This window comes from Trachinotus anak, unplaced genomic scaffold, assembly GCF_046630095.1.
Source record: "Trachinotus anak isolate AG129_WGS33_773 ecotype Australia unplaced genomic scaffold, CSIRO_AGI_Tana_v1 ptg000011l, whole genome shotgun sequence".
Lineage (NCBI taxonomy): Eukaryota > Metazoa > Chordata > Actinopteri > Carangiformes > Carangidae > Trachinotus > Trachinotus anak.
The window spans coordinates 22,608,066-22,626,445 of NW_027273862.1; the positions used below are offsets into that span (position 1 = coordinate 22,608,066).

Sequence of the window (18,380 nt, forward strand, 5' to 3'; positions counted from 1 at the left end):
ACTTGCTCTTCTTTACATGACGGCAAACTGAAAGCGGGCCGCTCACTGAGGGACGTTACAGAGGACATTAAAGATGACACCTTACAGAGCAGGGATTAACCATTTCCAGCTGAAGGAGATTTGTATACCATTAGTCTAACTCAATCAGGGGACTAATTCAATCAAAGGCACAGTGGGCGTCTTGACATGGGGGCATCTGTCACACTGACTTCTCACTGCATCCTGCGGTGACATTTGGCCACAAAATTCAGCTTGACAGAGGCCCTCAAATAGCCTGCGGTCTGTCAGACAAACACACACACACACACACACACTCGTGAAGACATACACAAACACGCTTATGCACTACTACATTTTTTTTTTTTTTTTTTTTTTTTAAACATACGTTTTGTTTGCTTGAAGATGTACAAGGCAAACATTATAGAACAGGCTCCCTTTGCTTTTGCCGCTCCTTGAGACTCCTACATCGTTATTCTTCATTTGGAGACAAAATAACTGTTCCCAACTCAATATTGCTAAATTACTACGCTCTCTACAAACAAGATTGAGGCCACACATGAAAACCAGGATCTTAACTTCACAATTTGCAGTAAAAAAATTACACCCAGACACACATCTGCCTGTGAATAATAGTGATAGGTTGTTCTTATGTGCATGTGTAACCTCTTACACAATAAACAAATGCCAAATAATAACAAGAATCATCATCATCTTGATTAGAAACACCAATTTAGCCCCTGCATACAGGCAGGCGCAGCACATTTCGTTATCCTCTGTTAGTGTAATTATTTGTGGTCCAATACACAAATGGGACTGTTATTTTTTTGTGATGATGTAACACACTGATGGCAAACTTTTTGCTATTATGTCACTCAGTCCTTAATAACTACTCCTGCTTCCCATTCACAAGACTTTCAGCAAAATGTTTCAATAAATGACTTGTCTAATTTTATGCATTAAAGTCAGAGATGAGGCCTTGATACAATCATGCAAGACAGGACATCCTACCGAGTGTTTCATGCTGAGATTTTAAGTCTATAAAGCCCATTGCTCAAGCAGTGAGATTACACATATTGTGCACGTATAAAGCGGCTGAAAACTGTGACAAATGTTTGCTCCATCCTGACTCTTACATAAAAACTACAGCGAGAACAATACCTCAGGTTACTGCGGAGGCCTGTGACCCCTTGACCTTCCACTGAGTGTGTATCATGGCCTAGTTCCTCTGAATTAAAAAAAAAAAAAAAAAAAAAGCAGCAAAGCTGCCACAGTAGAGCTTGTAGAGTTTGAAGGGTGTTAAAATGAAAGTAATGCTATTTCTGTTGAGAAAATAAATAAATAAACTGCAATATAGGAGCCGTACCTGTTGCTTTTGATATTCAGACTTACAGTGACTTTAGTGTCCTTTATAGTCTTGAGTCTCCCGGGATATGTTCTGTGTATGTTCTACAATATTGCTATTGAATATGATATACAACTTGTGATTTGGGAGTTATTATAGGGACTGCATAGTGACTTTTGTTCTTTATCTTCAATTTGCATGTAACACACACACACACACACACATCTAAAGACACACCTCACACACACTGTGTTCCTGTGTCTGTAAATGTAATGAATATGAAGCTTCCCTCACCTTGCAGCTCGGAGGCTTCAGGGGTAGTCCCGAGGCAGGATTTCCTTGATGCTGAGTGGTATTAGTCTGCTGGGGTGAGTGGGAATCCTCGGACTCTTTTCCACTGTGGTAGACCACCCTATCAGAGATATGAATACTTGAAGCACAGCCCATGCTTCAACCCACTTCAGCCTTTTTCTTTTTGCGCAAGTGCTTTTACTTTGAGGCTACCCGAGTGTCATTCGCCCTCTCTTTTTGTATTTTGAAGGTCCACTCCTCCTCCTAAGGTTTCATTTTGTAAAATATATATAAATACATATATATGTATCATCTAGGCCACAGCAAAGCCGGTTCTCCAATTGCTCTAACACAAGGCATGAATAATATATCTTTCTATCCCCCACCCCCCCGACCAGGAAGCTGATTTCCTCCCTCTGTTTTTCACATGAAGTTAATTGGAGGTCTTTAATCAAAGCAGCTGTCTGATCCTCGAAAACTTGGATTCCGTTATTCTTCAGCTGGGCTGCTCAGATCCCCATGGACGATATTTATCCCTCACTCCGGCTCCTCTTTTCGCCTTGTTCGTACCACATCACCATTTTCTCATTTTTCCTCAACTTCACTGTTATCAAGTAGGCCTGAAAACACACACACACACACACACACTCACACACACACACACACGCACGCACGCACACACACACACCATGCAGTCCCCACCGCCAGCTTCATGCAACAAATCTATCCATTTTTTGTGTCCAGGATTTCATGTGTAGTCGTCCACCCCCACCCCGGAGCCATCAAATATGATGCTTCTTTTTTTTTTTTTTTTTTTTTTTTTTTTTTCCCTTCCTCTCTTTGACAATCTGGTTGCCCACTTCAGCTCAAGACACGGGCCACAAACCGGTTCTCACGACACTTTGCTCCAGTCCTGAGCGGTTCATCATCAACAGGGTGAAATATTCACACCGCAGAGCGTGATTCTGGACGGTCGCTGCGATGCCAAACACCCTCCGTGAAACATAATGCCATGTAGTCCGACGGAGCACTCCATTTATCAGCCCCAATTCACCAATTTGGGAAGCGGGGAGGGGGGGGGAGAAATCTTAGTGGATGGCTTGCAATCTCCATTCAGGCATCCGCCGCCCGGTTGAGGATGATCCGCCTGATATAAGAGGTCCAAACCCGGGCGCAGTGGGCTACAGTGTTACCAAGCTCCACGGTTTTCTCTCATTCCGGAGGAAAAGAAGGATGTAGAGGCTGTCAGAGTGTAATATGTTGAGGTACCACCTCTGGAGAATGCAATCGCTTGAGAGACACACAGAGAAAAAAAAAAAAAAAAAAAAAGAAAGAAAGAAAAAAAAAAAAAAGAAAAACAAGACCGCTCCGTGTCCGCAAGTTTCGGATCTGGAATCGCGGACGGCTCGGGTTGTTTGAGCTTGACGAGGGCGGAGGTAAGGCAGGATCCAGCTACATAATGCTGATTTTATGTTTGTCTTTTCTCTGCCTTTTCTGGCGTTTGCCCTTCCAATTCTTCAGCACTGCTTGACAGCGGCACATCCAATAAAAGCACCCGCAAGGATTGACCTACAGCCTTTACTGACGTTAATGCAAATGAGCTCCGCGCAGCTAATGGGCGTCGTGCTCGGCGCCGCTGGGTGGTCCTCCGCTTTCCGTGGGAACTTTGAAAGCAGCAAAACAGCTCGCACCGGAGAAACACGGAGCTGGCTGCGGGTACGCTGACGTTTTCTGCAGGAAACGCATGCAAACCTGGGCGAAAGCTGCTCCTGGTGATTTTTTTTTTTTTTTTTTTTTCCACGGTTCTGTCTGTTGCAAAACAACAATAAGTTACAATGGTGGTGAAAAGGTTTTTGAAAATCCACTAAAACATTTTTTGGAGTAGGCCTGCCATTTTGGGCTAAAATGACTTACATTTATGACAAGTTATTATATAATAAAAGAAAAAAAAAATATATATATATAAAACATTCAAAACATTGAGAAAACAAACAGACTGTGTAATGAGAAATAATTTTTTTTTTTAAATAATTTGATGATTATGAAATGTTAGTTAAGTGAGTGAATTAGTGGAGGAAACTGTTGAGCAGTTCAATCACTGAATAATCTGATAATAATAATAATAATCTGGCATCATTATTTCGTCTGTAAAACAGTAGCCAAAAGAAAGTGCCCATCACAATTTACCAGAGTGCAATATGTTGCCTTCACATGCCTTGTTTTGTCCAATAAGTGTCCTAAATCCAGAAGTTTACTCTCATTTAACATTAAGAAAAGCAGCTAATTTTAAGGTCACAATGGTTTGTGATTCATTGTCTGCAGACTGACAACTGTCTATCTGTTATTTGCACTGGTACATTTTCATAATGCCCATTTAATTTTTAATATATATATATATTTTTTACATTTTTTTAATGACACTATATTTTTCATGCTGTCATATTTCACATGTCACAGTCCTCATATTTACCCCCAGCCTTTTAGCAGGCTCAGCAGCTGTCATGTCGTGCATACTTATTTCTTAAACTCTCCAATCAATACAAAGGGATTGATACAGGAATGTGAAACACCTTAATACAACACAGTATTATATAACTAAAAATAATACTCTATTAAACTCCTTTTCTTTTCCTTTTTTGATAAGATTGTGTGAGGCAGGTTTTGTCTCAGGTCTGTGGTGTAGTTATGAGGCAATCATTTATAGTTTTCCTTTATTGGATTGCATTATATTGTCAAAATATGCAAAATGTGCAAAATATTACCATGAATGGTACGATACAGTGATAGGCCATTACAAAGGGACACAATACTAGTCTTCAGCCATGCAGCTTGATTTGTCTTGTGTCACGTGCTTTGACCACAGAGTGTGTTATAGCTCACGACTTTTCAGCTGCAGTAACAAATGCGTTTGTGAACAACCTGGTTATGTCAATGCATGTTAGGTCACCACATGCAGTTATTATTGTACAGTGGCTATTGGTTTGGACGTCTGTCTGTTTAAACCATATTTTGTACTTTTCAGTATCTTAGAGTAGATCTGTTGTTGCATTAGTTTTTTCATGTGATCAAGTGAAGACAAAAATATCCGTAAGCTTCCGACACTTTGTCGTCATTTAAACCGTGTGCACTGTAAATCCCATGATCTCCACGGCGAACACTATGTTTCCTATATGCTTTAGTGAACTGACAGTAAGCTACTCTGTGTAGAAAAATGAAGCAAACTAATTGAAGTGGATTGTCAAATACAGTATAAATCTGTTTGCCCTTTCCCAACAATAAGCTGATGAAATGGATTTTTAAAAAATCCTATCTTCATGATCATAGCAGATGTTCATCCGTTCATTTGCCATTTTCATATTTTTCTTGTCCGCGAGCACTGTATTTATTTATGTCTCCTATCAGTTTTGTTTTGACGAGTAAGAGTCTTCAGCTGATCAGTGATATTTGTGGGGATTCACATTAACTCCGTCAGGTGATGAGAGTTCCTGTTTTAAAAGTCACCTTTCAGGTCTCTTCTTACTTAAATAACAGAAGTCCCCTCCACCTACATTTTCATTTGTTCACGATTTCTCATGCTAACAAAACAAAAAAGAATAATTTGCTGCAGATATTATTTACTCTATTCCTCTCAAACATCAGGCATTTCATAGTTCTGTGGTTACAAACAGTTCATTAAAAGTATAAACTGTATTAAGGCCTTTTTTTTCAACATGAAAAAAACAAATTGATAACACAAGCAAATATTTTCAGTAAAGATCCTTTAAATTTGGTTATTGTGACAAAGATGTATACGGAGCAGAACATTAGTTGAAAAATAAACTTGTCATTGTCCTCCGGTGGACAAATTGTAAAAAATCTGTATTGTTTCCAAAATAGCACAAACATAACATTTCTTGTTACTTATCAATCAACATATGGTCCAGTACCAATATTTCTGTTGCAAGCTAATATCATCCCATAATTTGGGCCTGGCTGATTTACCATACAGTCTGTTAAGTGCAATAAACACTGGCAGCATCACATGGCACTGTGTCACTTGACACTGGGTGTTTAATACGGTAGACAAGTAATTCTAAAATGGATGTACTGATAAGGGAAGAAAATGTTTTTACGGAGCCTGACACATATTATCAGGGCAGTGGTATATTCTGATGCATTTAAATCCATCAACACACAAGATGCTGCTGACATGTGGGCTTACATAGAAAGATAAGGCGTGGATATTTTTAAGGGATACTCCAACAATTTAGTATTTCTGCTCCATAAAGCTGGCAGAAATGATTAATAGCAAAGAGGCAGATGCAGAGATATCGTGACTACAGTACCTATAATCTCCAGAAATGCTGGGTCCTGCATTTCCCATAATGCAACCAGCAACCCCTGCTCTCCAGTAAACACCGTGTTTTTTCAACTCAGTGCCCCACGTTTGTAATGCAGGCTTTTTGTCATCAATCTGATAACATCAACAGGGTTGTTTTCTTGGGATTAACAAAGGTCCTCACAGGCAGAATAGTACTCCCCATGACAGCTGACCTTTAATGTGTAAAATTGGTGGAGTTCCCCTCAAATGTGTGTCAAATGGTGCCAGTGTGCGTTACCTTTCGACAACAATACGCTTCAACAGGCTAAAAGCTGCACAGAGCAGCCGAACTGTTTATTTCAATATTAATAACCTTTTCACATCACAGGCCTTTATTGATTCAATGTTAATATCAATGATAATTGCTTTCTGCAGTTGTAAGCAACAGATCACATGAGGGAGTGGTTAAGTTGCTTTAGTCAGGGCATGAAAAAAGAAACCACACCATCGGCAACTTTAAAATCACTGTAAATCACAGCCTCAAATGGTTTATAGCTTTTATAAAACAAGTACACACAAGTGTAATACAAAGAATGTAAGTGTTGAATAAATCTACGTTAGCGATTTGACAGATGACGACACATAAATGAGCCCACTGACAGATCATGCTCAGTTTTTTCTAAGCTTTCAATAACACTGGCTGCATTATGTATGAGGGGATGACATGTTTACTGTTGGCTTATTTGCACTTCTGTCATTTGTGTGTTTGCTATCAGTTATCATCATTGTACTTTGTGCTGCGACATTCTTTTGCTGTTCCACTGCGGGAAAGTAAATCTTTAATATGTTTATATTCAGTTTACTGTTAAACATCACATCTTATCTTTACTATATATTAACTTTTGATATATCAGTCCAGTATTTTCCAGCTCTCCCGTATTGCTTGACTAAAACAAGTCCTTTTACACTAATTGGAGTTAAAGTGAATATGTCATGTCTGGATGTTCTTATGCTCTGTAGTTTGTACAGTATGTATTAATTTTTTTTAAATATGACCATGCAGAAGGTTGTGGACAAACTAATTCTACACATACTCTAAAACCAGGAAATGGTGTTAAGTGAGAACATGAATCTTTATTCTTATCAAGTGAGTAGTTTTACCTCATCAGAGATAATGCTGAATTAATCCAACACGCTTCCTGATGTATATCAACAGCCAAGCATCTCAGCTGTAGCTGATCGCTGCTGGGAGAAGTTTGCCTTCAGGGCCCCAAAGCCTGGCTGGCAGAAAGGCTTTCTGGCTTCAGTTTTCAGTTGCAGTTTGGTTAGGTTTAGGGAACAAAACTACTGGGTTAAGTTTAAGATTATGGTTTGGATTAAAATAGACCCGTTCACAACTTTAACCACGTGCAAATGCTCTCTGGCAGAAAGCCGTAAAAGCAGACGTTTCCCATGTGCTGTGGCTGATCAGAGTCACATTCAGCAGCACCACACTTTCACTACATTAACACTACAGCCGTAACAATTATTGTGCTCTGGTCGCATACGTTGTTTGAAACTGATTTAAATGAAAATAGTGTTTTTTCACACATCTTGCCAGTGCCTGAAAACTGTTCTAGCAGTGTTCAAGCAGAGTGATATAGTGTCTTTTGTGATGCTTCCACTCGAGGGCGCCAAAAAGTACATTTTTCCAATTCTACATACTGTAGTGACATTTTTATTTATTTATTCTTTTGACTCAATATTTTGTATTTATAGAGTCTCAAATCAGAATAGTAAGATAGACAGTAGTTTCTCCACATAAGAAACCATAACTTTAGGGGTTTGCAACAAATATTTTAATAAGATATTTCTGTTGGCCTGCTGATTATCAAAACTGAAAAAGTGCAAAACATCCTGGTTGTCCAGTGATATGAGATATATAGCAAATTTTCTGTTGCTCTCTACTTTCAACCAGTATAAAATGGTTTGAAAATTACATGGTAAACATTTTATTTGTGTTAAAAAAAAGAGTCAAAGTGGTTTGATATTTTTTCTAAAAGCAGTAGGCCTAAATTATTGAAATACGTCCAACTTTCAATTTGCTACAGAACAGTCCAGATATTACAGCAGACATTGGTGTAAACTGCGTAATGTAGTAATTGACAGGCACTCCATTACATGTCACTAGTGTCTATTGAATAATTGAGTTTTAAACAGTTCAGTGGCTGCGTCTCACAGAATGTCCAGACACAACACAGAAAACCTAAGCTGTTTTTCTCACCGACCTGCAGCCATGCTGCTGTATCATGTATTATCTGCATACACTGTGCTTGTAGTATCTTTGTTCAACACACAGTTCCTGGCCATGATCCATTGCAAAACTATAATTCGCATTATAATAGACAAGTTAAAGGACACCATGTCCAAAGCATTGAAATAAAAGCTTGTGCATGAGGTCTTACTGACATGGATGAACTCAGGATCCAGGGCCAGCAACATGCTGCTGAATGAATGTTGCATTTCATAGTTTCCAGAACCATAAATAGTTTTAATGAACTCCAGCATATCAAACATTAATCCAACTTCCTCTAATCCAAACAAAAAAAAAGACGTATGATGACATTTGAAGGAGTACTTGAGACTACTTTACGCACACACACACATACTGTATCTTGGAGAATCCACAAATCACACTGTGTTATTTGGATGACAAACAGGGGAATTCTAATGATACAAATAAGACAAAAGTGTGACCTGCCACGAACAAAGTTTCCCATTCAACCAGTCTCATTGAATAATATGCTTATATCATTACAGTGAGTTAGCTGCTGTATACTGATGACAGTCCTTTAACATGCTGTTTTTTATGCCTTTTTATATGTCACCATGAGCCTACATTTAGACTGGGACTGGGAAGATAAGGACTAAGTTTAAACTTTTTTTTTTTTAAGTTTAAACTTAAGTGTTCCAATTTTTTCATGGTCACATTTGTCAAATAAATATGTTACTGGATATAAAGCACGTTATTAATATTCAGTTTTTTACACTTATTATGTAGGCATCCACACACAAGAATTCAATCTTCAGTATGACTGCAGTCACATAAGGTTATACACAGGAAACATTTTATTACATTATGGCATCAACTGACACTGGGAGAGTAAATACAGAAGTTGCAATCAGGTCAAAATGTGAAACAGGAAATATCCAGCTTTCTTCTGGGTGATTACATCAAAAATTTAAGAACTTTACCCTGCGAGTCAAAAGTATGGTTTGCTGAGCTTCAACCTCACGGAACGATTGCTGTGCAAGACATGGAAACCTTGTTTGTTCTCTCCTTAATGGCCAGCTGTAACCACTCTTAACCACTTTAAAAGTGAAATACTCACTTTTTCTGCCATGGGAAAGCAGGTAAACATTAGAAAGCATGATTTTACTGCTCCATGTTTGTTTTTTTATGGGCAGTGGTTAGACTATTCAATCACAACAGACCAACACAATTACTGAACTATAAGTCAGTCATATCACACAAAAGTTCGCCTCTGCACTGTCATCTTGCATTATAACACAAACGCTTATACACTTTGCTGCCGCTACAAGTGCAACTGTATATTGTAGCTGCTAAACCTGCTGCCTGCAGACACGAGCCACTTTATTCACCACCAGAATGCACTTTCTGATTCAGGTGTAATCTCTCTGTTTAACTTTTTATCTCAGCTTCCATGTCTTTATTTCTGACTGTTTTTGTCTGAATACAGTATAAAGTTGCTGTTTATGTGGGTGCAAATCATATTTAACAGCACATTTTATTTTGTTGTTTTGTTCTGGAGTAGAGTTTAGATTGTAAAAAAGTATTCCAGTTATTTTAAGTCCCTTATCTAACTGTCTGTTCTTGTGCCTCATGCTTTAACACTTCAGTTTCTCTGAAGTAGGATCGAGGGATCAATACACATTATCTGATCTTGTATTTCTCATATTCTGTATTACCACAATGTACCATTGTTTCCCCCAATATGGGTGAAGATTTTTGCACATTCTGTGACAATAAAAAAAAAAAAAAAAAATTCTGTCTTCTCTAATGTTCCAGTTTCCAGAGATCTAAGCATGTGGATCTGCTCTGGGTGACAGTTCTGGACCTAATTCGGACTATAAAGTCACTCAAAGTCAATCTGAGAAGATGACTGCCTTTTTCTTGCAGGCACTTAAGCCTGATCATTACAAGATCCCAATCAATTCTCCTGTTTGAAGACAGTTGCTGCAGCAGCTGCAGTATTGCACAGTTAGGCAGCTGTACAAACAAGTAATCCATCTGTAGAAGACTACATAGACACAGAAAAAAAATGAGGTGTGACTCAGAAGCTGTGAGGAGAGGCGACTTGGCTTCAAATAAACTTATCTTGACACACAGTCACCTTCAATCCGTAGTGTGATTGTGAATTTATCAGTCCTGGAGGCACCCACAGGCCTCATCACAGGCCACAGCTGTAGCCTCATTGCATTCACTCTGTAGTGCTTGATCCAAGCTACATTGGGACAAAGGTGAAGCAGTTAAATAGGCAGCATGCTTGAGCTGAATGTCAGAGAGCTGCACATAGTCAGTATTTGCCTACTGGTAGCAAAGTGTTTTGGTCCCATTGAAGTCATATGTTGTCACAGCAGGGTCTGTGGTTAATTGGGTTGAGAAAATTGTGAATTCAGACTCAGACTGTCGCATAAAATTTACTCCTAATAGCACATTTAGATCTATCCTGAAGTAGTTTGTTACAAATCAAAGCTGTTTGCTAGACGGTCTTTAGAGGTATTAAGTGTCCACCTTTGGTCACACTTCATATGACTCTACAGTAAATAGTTTAAAATGATGCTTTCATCCAGAGTGAGGAGAAAAGAGTGCCTGGATCTGCACCAAAATGTAGTGGGCTCTTTCCTGGCCCACGCCTCATCCCTCCACCAAATTCGGTGCAAATCGGTACAGTGCTTTTTGCATAATCCTGCTGACAAATAAACAGACATGGGTGAAAACACCCATGGCGGAGGTAACAAAAAGTTTGTGTAAGCGCAGCGCTGAGAAAAGAAATCAAATAACAACTGACCATAAAGATGGAAGCATTTTAAAATTGAAGAGAGAGAGCATAAAGACAGTTTTTAGAGATCATGTGTGTGTTGTTGTCTGTAAATGTAATTGGGTGCTGTGTGTTATTTTGACCACTAGATGGCAGCAGAGTGCAGACATCAACAGGTTGCTGTTTTACTCTGGGTTCATTCTAGTGTATTTTTTGTAATTTCGCAACCTTTTCAGCATGTTGCAATTTCTGATTCAGTTGGTATCAGACAACAGATCAATGTATTGACATCACTTACAGCATTAACATTATTTTGTCCTGCAGACTTTAAACATTCAAATACAGACACAGTTAAAAACACAATATGACAATCTTACTGAGTCAGAGAATTAAATGACAAGCTATCAAAATCAAATGTAACTTTACTGTCCAAAAGAGGAGGTGCATACAGGGGTAAATGCATTACAGAGAGATAACAATACATACAATACATGAAGTAAAATGTACTTCCTAAAGTGGTTATTTGTGTGAGATAGAAAATTTGTCAGTGGCATCATTGGAATTAAAATATTTTTTTGGTTTATAAATAATAAGACTATTTATTTCTTTTTATTGGTTACTTCATCAGTTGTGATCAAAACTACATGCAGTTGAGTATCAACCCAAGGTACCCAAGCACTATACTTATCACCTCCTTGTTCATTAAACATTTCACCTGACTGACCTTTCACCCCAACCACAGTGAAGTTAAAACAGTATCTAAAAACGTTTGGCTCTTTGATTAACTGAAAATTAACCACTGACCACAAACTAGACATTCATTTTGAAGAATCACACAGATTTACTTTACTTCTATTGATATCCACCAAGTCAAGCAATACTTGGCAAGACCTGGGGCCAGATGCTTAAAACTCTGTGTAGATTCATGACAAAAACCATGTGTATGCATAGTCAAAAGAATATGTGAGGGATGCACAGTCTCACCGCTCAGTCTGTGTTTATATATACCAATTCATGTGCGGGAAATAGCATATACAGGGTTTTTGTGTGTACAAATCATTTATTCATCTGGCCCCAACAGTTTTTCTTTTTTTTTTTATCTCAAAAGTAAAGTCAACATTTCTATTTGCATTTGCATCAGTTCACTTTAGATAATACTATATGATGCAATATTCTTCCCACTGACACATCAGTCTGGTTAATGTTTACAGAAATGAAGGTGTTGAATGTGGTGCCATTTCATCGAACAGGTGAATAGATCCCAGGTTCACAGGCTGGTGTAACCTACCATGTCCTGCATTATTCAGCTACATGTCAGTATGACACGACATATCAGTGGTGGAATACAACCAAGTATACTTACTTCAGGACTGTACTTAAGTACAAGTTTGAGGTACTTGTACTTAAAGTTTTCAGTGCAAGGTATTGTACTTTTTACTACACTACATGTATTTGTCAGTTATAGTTCCAAGTTTCTTTTCAGACTAAAGGTTTCACCCAAGATACATGCTGATGATATTAAAATGTAATGATATCTATATATATGACAAATATATAAAACTAATACTTTGAAAGGTTCTCATGTGTAATGAATACTTTTCTTTTTGATACTTGTCACTACATTTTGCAGATAATACCACCTGTACCTGTGAAACTGTGATAGGGAGGATATTTACTTTGAGTAATTATATATTGTAACATTATAGATGTTTTATCAAAGATTTCAATTCTTCTCACACCACTGGTTGGTGGTATGGATTTAGGGTTAAGATATGCAATTTTGTGATATGTTTTCAGACCAGTAATTTCCAAATAACAAACATAAATATGTTAAATATAACAGACAATATAATCAAAAAAAAATGCGCAATCACGAAATTGACACACAGCTCTTTTTTTAATTACATTTAATAATATTGCATAATACAAAACATCACTTGCATTCCTCTGCTGAGCCACAACTTTCCTTGAATTTATTGTTTCAAAATAAATATCAAGGCAGACTTCAACAGGTAAACATCTATATCCAACTGTATATGCAGCAAAGGAATCATACAACATCAATCTTCACAACAAAATGTCTTTCATTCTTTTGGCATTTTTGCTTTGCACACACAAGCAGCTAAGCAGTTCAGCAAGAATGACTAATAGCATATAACTGGCCCAGATTTGCAACAGGAGAAAACAGCTGAGGCAAAAGGTATACAATATCTGATATGGGCCGCATACAATTTTTGGTAAATATATAAAAACACTAATTGGCGGGAAATCCAATAAAGAGTATGAAAAATATAAGTCAAACTTTGTCTGTTCAATTAATTTAAAATCTTTACAAAATAATATACCAGCAATAAGAAATTAATATTGTTTAATGACCTACATAAAAACTTTTATACATTTCTTTAAATAAAAAAATACTTTGGAAAAAGATAGAATTACGGTGTCCAAGTTTTCATGAGGAGGTAGCTTCTCTCCTCCTGTGCCCTAGTTTGATGACATTCACATACCAAATTGTACCTTGTCCTCAAAGTTATGACTTTCCAGATGTACAAGCCATAAACATGTCAGCTTCACAATAGCCAGGCCAGAAATGCAGTTAATATTGAGATTACTGACTGAAGTAAAGTGATGTTCATTTGTTACTATTGATCATAAACTGTATATATACTATATATTTTTATATACTGTATATATTTCTGAACAAAGCTGTTTGCAAAGGCACTGTAATGCACAGCAATGTCAAATCAAAAACAATTCATACATGTTCATTTAGGACATTAAGACCCAGTCCGGAAAAGAACTTTGTTGCCACCTGGCATGATAAGATTGCCCCATTATTAGTTTGTTTCATAAAGGTTTGAAGATTACACTGTTCATTGATTTGACTTCAGGTTGCAGCAGGTGACACCCAAACATGCAAATTTCAAATGTACATACTTTCCAAGAAACTCCTCCCTTCGCTAAACTGTGTGTACATATATGATTGACTAACAATAAATTCAACAATTACAGTGGAATTAGGAATCCGGACTGAGGCTTTAATCTTTAAAGCTCAATAAGAACTGCCTATTTCTGGCAAGGCTAGTGGAAGTAGGACTGCAGGGTACCACGGCGGCGGACATCGGTTGTCCAGCAGTGGAAGCCACCACCCAGGGAGTTGGCATGGCGAATGTTCACCTTTATGGTCTTGATACCTGCAACAAAAACACATATGCATTGCTATTACACAGCATGGATGCCTCTGAAACACAGAGTATTTTCTTCATTGATGAACCGGAACATCAAATTATCTGTTAAAGGTTAAAGGAGTTATATGAACTCACCGAGGTTCTCAAACATTTTCTGAATGGTGGATTCATTGGCGTCAACCATGACACGTTTCTCATCCAACATCAGGACATTCATGGACAACCATTTGGAGGACATCCACAGTGGGTGGTCTACGCAGAACGAGAGAGAGAATGTCTGTTTTTCAGAAAGACTTCAAAATGTTCAGCAAATGTAAGATGAGAAAAAGTTTAGTTTTAGCACCCACCATCAGGGATCAGAGGTGTTGGAGGTTTCACGATAGTCCAACCGGCCTTCTTGAACATGTCAATCTGAGGTCAAGAACAGAAAGCTGTGGTGAACATGAAGCGCTCTGTGGTGTTTATCACAGCAAGATAATGTATGAGTCCACAAGTGGGCAGCACAGGAAACGAACAGAAGCCTTTGCTGTGTTACGGTACCTGGCGACAAGGGCGATCAGGGTTTGACAGCACCAGTCCTGGCCCGATGATGTTAAAAGTGGCATCGATGTGCATGGGGTTTGGATCCTTGAATGAGATTATGTGGATCTTGTATTCTGGGGCCAGATGACGACGCATCCATTCAATTCCCATGTAATTTGTAACCTGCAAAAAACAGTAGAAGTTTGATGTGGTTACACATGCCGTTAGTGTTTAAGTGAATAAATGGTAAATTGGTGTTCAATTTAGCTTGATCTAATCTTTCATTCTGCACATTCCATGTTGCTCTGCACTCTGACATTTAAGCAACAGGCTGTTGTATCGGAAGGAAGGATCTTATAAGTTCAACAGCCTTTATACCTGACTCCTCTGGACGAAAAGGTCCCGCCCAGCTCGAATGAAATCAGCAGCATCGAAGCAGGGCTCATGCTCCGTGGTCACAAACTTCCCCTCGGCAGCCAGCTTGTGTCTGTCCTCCACTGTGCGGATGGGGTAGTCCTGAATCACACCAAGCATAAGGATTTACACTATAGCAATTAGGTGGTAATATACAGTTTGCTGTCACATATTCTACAATAAAAAGAACAAGGGAAAGAGTTCAGTGGTGATAAAGGTGTTTTAACGCAGGTTTAAGTTTGTATTGAAGTTAAATGCGTGATACAAAATCTCTTCAAAAAACATTACACAGTCCACAATTGAAACACTTCACATGCTGGTCCAGTATCTCAGGTGAAACTCACAAGACAAGTCCTCACCTGATCATACAGTTCATCGGCCATAGTGGGTTTGGGAGCAGTGGTCCATTTAGCCCCTTTACTGAAGTATTCCTTGATCAAAGGTCTGTAGGCCCGGTACTCAAAGAAGCGAGCTCTCCAGGCCATAGGAGCCTCAATAATCTCATTTCCCACAACTATAAGGATGTCTCTGGGCATGGCAGCATACATACCTGCAAAAGATTCAACAATACAAAGTTATCTCACATTCAATATCCTATAAAACACACTGTTACCATACACAGATAAATATGAGACCAGTGGTGGAGGAAGTATTCAGCCCATTTACTTCAGTAAAAGTGGCATTATGCCATAGAAATAATCTATTACAAGTTAAGTCTTCAATATATATTTTTTACCTTAAGTATATAAGTGTTATAGTAACTGATGCAATAAAACACAAACAGGACTTTAATGTCATAGATGGTTGTAAATTTAACAGCTATGTGTACTTTGCTTAAAACTGAATGTATGTTTTGACTGCAAAATATTACTCTGAGAAGTAACAAGTAATTATAGTTGTGAGATAAATGTAGTGGAGTTAAACGTACATCATTTCTGTTTTAAGTGTTGCTGAGTAGAAGCATAAAGTGGCATGACATGGAAAATAATCAAGGGAAGTACAAGTACTTGTATGTGACTTGTCTTCTGGATCATTGGCTTTAAACTGTGAGCTACATTTATACATAATTTTGATACTGAGAACAAATACCAGGCTCCTGATTTGTACATTGTATTTACCGGATGATGTGAAATCTGGAGTTTTGTATTCCAGGGACCAGTCGATGGGTTCTGGCCTTCTCACATTGACGCCCTCGTGACGCAGAATATTGCACATTTCTTCAATCTCAGCAACAGCCTTTTTCAAGTGGTCCGCAGGAAAAGACTGGCCCCCATACTTCTGGTAGAATGGCCAGTACTTCTCGTATGTGTTAGCCTGTTGAGAGGTTTGCAACATGACAACATGCAGGTCATCTCATTGTCTCGCGGTTTATGTTTTAATTCTGCTGCAGTGGCCTATATATGATGATTATGTAATTTGCATGTTTCAGAGAAGTTATTTTGATGTTATAACTTACTTTCACTTCCACAGTGAAGGGAGGCACATAGGCATTTTCAGCACGACCCACAATCACCTCCTCAAGAGGGTCCCATTCGTTGTAGCTGCAGACAGGACATTCCTGCTGCACAGGCTCAGTAACATGTTCCACTTCAGCTGCATGCTGCAGCTGTGCAGCTCCGGCACTTGAAGTGCTCTGGAAAGCCCTTTGCACCCAACCAGTCACCGCCCGGCCAAGCTGAGGAGGCAGAAAAAAATGGACCATAAGTTTTTATATACTCTGCAGCACAACCTTCAGTTTTTTTTTGCTGTAGGAGTGAAATGACAGATACTGAGAACTGCTCTTATATAAAATATGACAATTCTTTAGATTTAATAGACCTTTTCAGTTAAAAAATACACTGTATAGATAGTAATACAATGTCTGTAAGAGTTGTAAACAACACTAGCTGTGTGTAAATACCGTTGCTGTATGTTATTTTATTCATTTGAATGCAAGAAATGAAGCAAAATTAAAAGTGATATAGTCAGACAAATAGCTTGACAGGCAGCTCACGTACAAAAAGAATAATTGAAGTAGAGTGGAGCACAGTGACCTCGGTTATCAATAAGAAATGCCCTCAGAAAGGTAGATTGGTTTGGTGCCAAAGTACAAGTGTTAAGAAGCAGCGTTATCTCCACTGACAGGCCTTACAGTGACCTCTGCTGGCGCTGTAGCAGCTCCAGGGTCACTGAGTATGGGAGCGCATCTTTGCCAAACAGCTGTTCACTGTCACTCAGGGACCAAAAAAAAAAAACCCAAAAATCTCTCTCAGTAACTATAAACAAATCAGTATTTGGTTGCCAAATGTTTGGGATCAAACAGTCGATTAGATTGGATTTTTTTTCCTTCTTCTTTTTTTTGAGATTTATGTATTTTCATCACCTAAAATGCTAAATCAGACAAACGACAAACGAGTAAATAAACCAATTAAACTGAAAGAAGCTGCTTAGATGTAGCCTAGTGAAGAAAATGTCCCACATATTTCTTTATTCCGTTGACTGGCGTGTGTTGTTTTTTTTTTTTTTTTTTTTTTAAAAAAAAACCAAAACAGAGAAATATAAAAAATAAAAAAAAATTAAGAAAAAAACCCCAGAAGACATGAAACCACCATAATACCAACCATGGCTCCGATCAGATGGGCAGCCTCGGCCCCCCTGCTACCTCCTCTCAGACACCTTACTCGCAGCATTGTCCACAGTAATAGTGAGTGTGTCAGTGAAATCACACGGCAGCGCAGGATCCACCCTTCAGTCTGCTCATGAATGAAGACGCCTCAGCTCGCAGCCAACTTTATAGCAGTGGGCCTACGTGCCTCTGAGACCATTGGTCGCATTCATGTTGTGGGGCAACGTGACCTGAGAAAAAGCAATTCTGAAACCCAATCCCTTACGCCAGCAAATTCTTATCAACTGGGTTACTAACTTTAAAGGTTTCCAATGAGAACTCCTGAAAATGTCTCAAGAATTATCCTAACTGTGCAGAACACCGTCATTATTGCTGAACACTCAGTAAAGTAATTAATACACCCCGCGGTTTATAGTGTACTTTCCGTATGCGGTGTAATTTTGTGAGCACTGGGTATGCCTAGGACAGAGATGGAGGGTTGCATAAGCGCTGCCCATATTGAGCACTATTTTTTTGGGTGCACGGTGCTCGGGGCTCCGTGGGTGGCTCTCTGCTGAGCTCACACACCTCCGGCTGCTGCACAGACCGCGACAGGTGGAGAGAGCTGCTCGCCTCCCGCCGCTTCGCAGCCTTTAACCGAGGGGCAGCAAGACCGTGTGCGATCGGGAGAAACGCG

General features: G+C 38.8%; 2 protein-coding genes across 2 annotated transcripts in view; both read right to left on the reverse strand.

The window, feature by feature from the left end:
• pde8a (phosphodiesterase 8A) overlaps window positions 1-3,186 on the reverse strand; it is a 42,179-nt gene extending 38,993 nt beyond the window's left edge. Inside the window, exon 1 of the mRNA XM_071489020.1 lies at window positions 1,637-3,186. Within this exon, the coding sequence (XP_071345121.1) occupies window positions 1,637-1,789 (153 nt within the window). The 5' untranslated portion in view covers window positions 1,790-3,186. The remainder of the gene's footprint in view (window positions 1-1,636) is intronic.
• Window positions 3,187-12,853: 9,667 nt separating this feature from the next.
• Window positions 12,854-17,860, reverse strand: gatm (glycine amidinotransferase (L-arginine:glycine amidinotransferase)). The gene is made up of 9 exons (XM_071489534.1): window positions 17,700-17,860; window positions 16,556-16,774; window positions 16,218-16,413; window positions 15,459-15,649; window positions 15,064-15,201; window positions 14,704-14,868; window positions 14,511-14,574; window positions 14,299-14,415; window positions 12,854-14,169 (listed from the first exon to the last, which is right to left on the reverse strand). Exons 1-9 carry the CDS (start codon window positions 17,766-17,768, stop codon window positions 14,057-14,059), a joined length of 1,272 nt encoding a protein of 423 aa, XP_071345635.1. The 5' UTR covers window positions 17,769-17,860; the 3' UTR covers window positions 12,854-14,056.
• Window positions 17,861-18,380: the final 520 nt, after the last annotated feature.